Source organism: Taurulus bubalis (genome assembly GCF_910589615.1).
Source record: "Taurulus bubalis genome assembly, chromosome: 13".
Taxonomy (NCBI): domain Eukaryota; kingdom Metazoa; phylum Chordata; class Actinopteri; order Perciformes; family Cottidae; genus Taurulus; species Taurulus bubalis.
Window position 1 is genome coordinate 230001 of NC_136601.1, and position 7500 is coordinate 237500.

General features: G+C 43.7%; 1 protein-coding gene across 1 annotated transcript in view; it reads left to right on the forward strand.

Annotated features, from left to right (window-relative positions):
- Positions 1-7500, forward strand: part of LOC306745859 (phospholipid-transporting ATPase ABCA1-like) — a 47486-nt gene that overhangs the window by 30639 nt on the left and 9347 nt on the right. The window contains exons 29-39 of the mRNA XM_079228710.1: positions 111-209; positions 790-979; positions 1197-1291; positions 1557-1589; positions 1727-1832; positions 2908-2982; positions 3122-3291; positions 3644-3821; positions 4301-4416; positions 6398-6542; positions 6722-6845. Of these exons, the coding sequence (XP_079084836.1) occupies positions 111-209; positions 790-979; positions 1197-1291; positions 1557-1589; positions 1727-1832; positions 2908-2982; positions 3122-3291; positions 3644-3821; positions 4301-4416; positions 6398-6542; positions 6722-6845 (1331 nt within the window). The remainder of the gene's footprint in view (positions 1-110; positions 210-789; positions 980-1196; positions 1292-1556; positions 1590-1726; positions 1833-2907; positions 2983-3121; positions 3292-3643; positions 3822-4300; positions 4417-6397; positions 6543-6721; positions 6846-7500) is intronic.

Consider the following 7500-nt stretch of genomic DNA (forward strand, 5'->3'; position numbering starts at 1 on the left):
ATCTTTTAATTGGATATAATGCATTGAATGTAACTGTGTGTGTGTTTGTGTGTGTGTGTGTGTGTGTGTGTGTGTGTGTGTGTGTGTGTGTGTGTGTGTGTGTGTGTCAGTGATGACGCTCCCGGAGACGCCAACATGCAGAAGTTGTTGGGCGCTCTGCTGGACGCTCCGGGGCTCGGGACTCGCTGCATGGACGGACACCCCATTCCGTAAGAAAGTCAATGATCTATCTATCTATCTATCTATCTATCTATCTATCTATCTCTTCCTCTCCCCCTCTCCATCTCTCTCTCCAAATCTTGGTACAAAGGCTTTAGTACCAAGTATTAAACACAATTCAGTCAGCGTGTTCTATACTTTCTACCATGTGTCATGGTCTTGTAGTCTGGTCATTGGTGGTCTTGTAGTCTGGTCATTGGTGGTCTTGTAGTCTGGTCATTGGTGGTCTTGTAGTCTGGTCATTGGTGGTCTTGTAGTCTGGTCATTGGTGGTCTTGTAGTCTGGTCATTGATAGTCTTGTAGTCTGGTCATTGGTGGTCTTGTAGTCTGGTCATTGGTGGTCTTGTAGTCTGGTCATTGGTGGTCTTGTAGTCTGGTCATTGGTAGTCTTGTAGTCTGGTCATTGATAGTCTTGTAGTCTGGTCATTGATGGTCTTGTTGTCTGGTCATTGATAGTCTTGTAGTCTGGTCATTGGTGGTCTTGTAGTCTGGTCATTGGTGGTCTTGTAGTCTGGTCATTGGTGGTCTTGTAGTCTGGTCATTGGTGGTCTTGTGTGTCCCCGTCCTCAGAGAGGCCCCCTGTACGATGGGGGACGAGGACTGGCAGACTCCTGATGTCCCTGAAAGCCTCCAGCAGCTCTTCAGTTCCACCAACTGGACCATGGAGGATCCGTCTCCGGCCTGTTTCTGCAGCTGCGACAGCAAGAAGAAGATGCTGCCGGACTGCCCGGCCGGAGCCGGAGGACTGCCGCCCCCTGAGGTCAGACCACCTGCCAAGACCTGAACGCACCACGAGGCCTCAAAGATATTTATGTCAATATTATATATCTTCATCAGAATTATATTCTGGTGGTGTGTGTGCGGAAAACCCCATTCAGAAATGTGTTGTTGTTGTTAACATTATTACTCACACTATCAAAGGGAAATAAACAATAAAGGATGTCAAGTTAACAGTAATGTTGTTAACTGCCGTTCAGATGAAGCTGAGCGCCAACGACACGCTGCAGAACCTGACGGGAAGAAACATCTCAGACTACCTGGTGAAGACGTACGCTCAGATCATCGGCAAGAGGTGAGAGGGTGTACTGCACATAACATAAATACACATTCAATACACTGCAGATACACAGAAATACACATTAAATACACAGAAATACACATTCAATACACTGCAGATACACAGTAACTACACTGCAGGTACACTGTAAATACACTGTAAATACACAGAGTACACAGTAATACAGAGTACACAGTAGTACACAGTAATTACACAGAGTACACAGTACATACAGAGTACACAGTGTTACCTGGTGACTAAAGCTGATGTCTGTTTACAGCCTGAAGAACAAAGTTTGGGTGAACGAGTTCAGGTCAGTGTTTTTCTTTCTTCAGCTTTTATTTTGTAAATCAAAAACTGTCGTTGTTTCCTGTTTCACACTTGATCTGCTTTTATTTTGTAAACCTTAAACTGTCGTTGTTTCCTGTTTGTCACACATACTCCCTGCAGGTATGGAGGCTTCTCATTGGGTGCCAGGAGCACTCAGGTCCTCCCACCGGCCAATGAGATCGACGACGCCATCGAACGAGTCAGAAAGATCTTTGAGCTCCAGAAGGTCGGTTCAATTATGGAGATAACCTAAGAACTCAATTAACTCAATTAAGGAGATAACCTAGAACTAAATGAACTAAATTAAGAAGATAACCTAAGAACTAAATTAACTAAATTAAGGAGATAACCTAAGAACTAAATTAACTAAATTAAGGAGATAACCTAATAACTAAATTAAGGAGATAACCTAAGACCTAAATGAACTCAATTAAGGAGATAACCTAAGAACTAAATGAACTACATTAAATAACTAAAATAACTCAATTAAGTAGATGAACTACATGAAGTAAATGATCTTGATGATCTTAATAAACTAAATGATCTTGAGGATCTTAATAAACTAAATGGTCTTAATGATCTTGATGTTGATGATCTTGACAGAGTGGATGATGTTTCATCATGAGATTTAATGTGGGAATACCCCAGGGTTCTATTTTAGGACCTTTTATTATTCAGTTTATACATTAATGATTTGCCGGGTGTCTGCAATATATATATATATATATATATATATATATATATATATATATATATATATATATATATATATATATATATATATATATATATAAAAAAAAAAAAAATCCATATTCTCCATAAACAAGCTCTAAAGACACTGGATAAGAAAACTAAAAGTCACCATCACTGCAATATCCTCATCAAACACCATATCTTGAGTTGGGAGAACCTCTTTAAATTCACTGATGTGTGTCTGTTTTTTAAAATGTTACATGGTATGGCTCCGCCTCCGCTTAGTGATTTTATTAAACAACGCACTCAAAGTGTCCCTGAAAAAAAAACAAATAAGATAAATAAATCTTGATATTGATGATCTTGTTGGTCTCGAAGATCTTGAAGATCTTGTTGGTCTTGATGATCTTGATCTTGATGATCTTGATGATCTTGATCTTGATGATCTTCAAGATCAAAATTTTGATGATCTTGATGATCTTGATTGTCTTGATCTTGAAGATCTTGATCTTGTGATCTTGATCTTGATGATCTTGAAGATCTTGATGGTCTTGAGGATTTACGCTCTATGATTTAAGTGCTGGATATTACAACAACTCTTGTTTCAGGGAGCGGCAGCAGATCGATTCCTCGACAGTCTGTCAGGCTTCATCAACGGTTTGGACACAAAGAACAATGTGAAGGTGAGAAACCGCCGAGGAAGACCCTGAGGCGTGGTTGAAAGCTCCAGGAGAAGCTTGTTTCTGCTGATATTACTATTATTGTGGCTGCTGACTAATAAATAGTTGATGACTGGAATAAAGGGATGTGAACCATCCTCAGATCTGGTTCAACAACAAAGGCTGGCACAGCATCGGAGCCTTTATCAACGTGATGAACAACGGCATCCTGAGAGCCAACCTGCCGGAGGGCAGCGACCCCAACCAGTACGGCATCAGGGCCTTCAACCACCCGCTGAACCTCACCAAGGAGCAGCTGTCTCAGGTGGCTCTGTGAGTACACACCTGACAGGAAGTACACCTGAGACTACTGACCTAACAAGAAGTACACCTGAGACTACTGACCTAACAGGAAGTACACCTGACACTACACACCTGACAGGAAGTACAGCTGAGTCTACTGACCTAACAGGAAGTACACCTGAGACGACTGACCTAACAGGAAGTACACCTGAGACGACTGACCTAACAGGAAGTACACCTGAGACGACTGACCTAACAGGAAGTACACCTGAGTCGACTGACCTAACAGGAAGTACACCTGAGACTACTGACCTTACAGGAAGTGCATCTGAGACTACTCACCTAACAGGATGTACTCCTGACTCCTCCTGTCTGTCTTCAGGGTCACGACCTCTGTAGACGTCCTGGTGTCCATCTGTGTGATCTTCGCCATGTCCTTCGTCCCGGCCAGCTTTGTGGTCTTCCTCATCCAGGAGCGAGTCAGTAAAGCTAAACACATGCAGTTCATCAGCGGAGTGCAGCCGCTGCTCTACTGGGTGGCCAACTTCATCTGGGACATGGTGAGGACAGGAAGTCCATAGTGAAGTATATGAAGAGACAGGGAGGATGATGAGGATGGTGGTGATGAGGATGAAGTCAGTGCAGTGTGTATGAACCGTTTATTTGTTGGTGAAGAAGTCTTGGAGACACTACTTCCTGGTTTCTGTTACCTGCTGATTAAAGTGATGAATGCTGGGACACAGAGTTGATTCTGATGTCAGTGGAGCGGCCATGTTGTCTCTAATGTATGAGGGCCGATGTTCAGTAGTAGTTATAACCAGAGAGCAGGTTCCTGAGACCAGGAGGCGGGACATGTCCTCTGAGACTAGGAGGCGGGACATGTCCCCTTTAACTGTCCCTGAAGTTATTGCTGACTCAGACTGAGATTGAAGGTTGTTTTAATATTCAGTTCTACTGACAGCATTCGTTGGTTAACGTGTGTTTGTACCGTGATGTTGATGTTGATGTTGTTGATGTTGTTGTTTGTGTCTCTCCACAGTGTAACTACGTCGTCCCGGCTACGCTAGTCGTCGTCATCTTCCTCTGTTTCCAACAACAAGCCTACGTGTCGTCCACCAACCTGCCGGTGCTTGCTCTGCTGCTGCTGCTCTACGGGTCAGTACATAGTACTGCTACATAGTACTGCTAAAGAGTCCTGCTACAGAGTACTTTCACAGAGTACTGCTGCAAAGTACTGCTACAGTACACATGATTACTATAGACCACTTCCTGTCTGGTTGGTGTTAATCCGGGTCAAGGCAGGTCACTTCCTGTCTGGTTGGTGTTTATCTTGCTGTCAGCAGGTGAACGTGAGGGCTGCTTCCCGTTGACCCCCATGAACTGAACCCCATAAAGTAAACCCCATGAACTGAACCCCATGAAGTAGACCCCATGAGCTGAACCCCATGAAGTAAACCCCATGAACTGAACCCCATGAAGTAAACCCCATGAGCTGAACCCCATGAAGTAAACCCCATGAACTGAATCCCATGAAGTAAACCCCATGAACTGAACCCCATGGGGTAAACCCCATGAGCTGAACTCCATGAAGTAAACCCCATGAACTGAGCCCCATGAACTGAACCCCATGAACTGAACCCCATGAGCTGAACTCCATGAGCTGAACTCCATGAGCTGAACCCCATGAGCTGAACTCCATGAGGTAAACCCCATGAAGTAGACCCCATGAACTGAACCCCATGAGGTAAACCCCCTGAACTGAACCCCATGAAGTAAACCCCATGAACTGAACCCCATGAAGTAAACCCCATGAAGTAGACCCCATGAACTGAACCCCATGAAGTAGACCCCATGAGCTGAACCCCATGAAGTAAACCCCATGAACTGAACCCCATGAAGTAAACCCCATGAGCTGAACCCCATGAGGTAAACCCCATGAAGTAGACCCCATGAGCTGAACCCCATGAAGTAGACCCCATGAGCTGAACCCCATGAGCTGAACCCCATGAAGTAAACCCCATGAACTGAACCCCATGAGGTAAACCCCATGAACTGAACCCCATGAAGTAAACTCCATGAGCTGAACCCCATGAGCTGAAGCCCATGAGGTAAACCCCATGAAGTAAACCCCATGAAGTAAACCCCATGAGCTGAACCCCATGAGCTGAACCCCATGAGCTGAACCCCATGAAGTAAACCCCATGAACTGAACCCCATGAGGTAAACCCCATGAAGTAAACCCCATGAACTGAACCCCATGAGGTAAACCCCATGAAGTAAACCCCATGAACTGAACCCAATGAAGTAAACCCCATGAACTGAACCCCATGAGGTAAACCCCATGAAGTAAACCCCATGAACTGAACCCCATGAGGTAAACCCCATGAAGTAAACCCCATGAACTGAACCCAATGAAGTAAACCCAATGAAGTAAACCCCATGAAGTAAACCCCATGAACTGAACCCCATGAGCTGAACCCCGTGAACTGAACCCTTCTACTTCCCCCTTTTGATGTGTATGACTCCTAATCATCCACAATGTTTCATTATTAGTATTCATTTTATCAATGTCTATTTTTGTGTGTATGCATTGAATTAGTTTTGGGGAATTTGACACAGTAAAACTGTTTTCCACAACAAGTGCACTCCGTAGCCAAACCTAGTACCTAGTCCAGGATCAGGTTACACAGTACTACACAGTATTACACACTACTATACTGCACTACACTGTACTAGACAGTGCTACACAGTACTACACACTACTATGCAGTACTTCACAATACTACACTGTCCTGCACAGTACTACGCAGTACTTTGAACAGCATATTTGTATTAATCTCACTATGAGGTCAGTTGAGTGGATTATCTGGAGCTTTCAGTCAAAAGGAGATACTTTGTTCTCATATAAACGTAGCATATATATATATATATATATATATATATATATATATATATATATATATATATATATATATATATATATATATATATATATATATAGATGTGTGTGTATATATATATATATATATATATATATATATATATATATATATATATATATATATATATATAAGATATCTATCTTCAACATTGTCTCTCGTGTTCTGACAGAAACTTGTTGTTGTTTGTCTTCCAGCTGGTCCATCACTCCCCTGATGTACCCGGCCTCCTTCTTCTTCCAGATCCCCAGCACGGCCTACGTAGTCCTCACCAGCGTCAACATCCTCATCGGCATCAACGGCAGCATCGCCACCTTCGTCATGGAGCTGTTCGGCAACAACGTGAGACACTGCTGCTTTAAACTGAAGAGCAGGGTTCAGCTAGACTGCAGCTTCAAACTAAACTACCGATTTAATACAAACTGCAGCTTAAAACTTTAAATTTAAACTACATATTTAATCTAAACTACAGTTTTTTTCTCAACCTCATAATTAGACATGGAGTAATTTCTCGTTCTCAGGAGATTGGAGGAATCAACGACATCCTGAAGAACGTCCTCCTCATCTTCCCTCACTTCTGTCTCGGTCGAGGACTCATCGACATGGTGAAGAACCAGGCAATGGCCGACGCCCTCGAGAGATTTGGTAACACAGTTTACTTTACCGCACTTCTCATTTGATTTTGAAACGTTTGTGCATCTCTTCCTGTGACTGGATCCTCCTACAGTAGAGGTCTGGTTCTGACTGGATCCTCCTACCGTAGAGGTCTGGTTCTGACTGGATCCTCCTACCGTAGAGGTCTGGTTCTCACTGGATCCTCCTACAGTAGAGGTCTGGTTCTGACTGGATCCTCCTACAGTAGAGGTCTGGTTCTGACTGGATCCTCCTACCGTAGAGGTCTGGTTCTCACTGGATCCTCCTACAGTAGAGGTCTGGTTCTGACTGGATCCTCCTACAGTAGAGGTCTGGTTCTGACTGGATCCTCCTACAGTAGATGTCTGGTTCTCACTGGATCCTCCTAAAGTGGATGCCTTGTTTTCACTGGATCTTCCAACAGTAGAGGTCTGGTTCTGTCTATCCTCCCACAATAGAGGTCTGGTTCTGTCTCACTCCCACAATAGAGGTCTGGTTCTGTCTCACTCTCACAATAGAGGTCTGGTTCTGTCTATCCTCCCACAATAGAGGTCTGGTTCTGTCTATCTTCCCACAATAGAGGTCTGGTTGTGTCTCACTCTCACAATAGAGGTCTGGTTCTGTCAACCCTCTCACAATAGAGGTCTGGTTGTGTCTATCTTCCCAC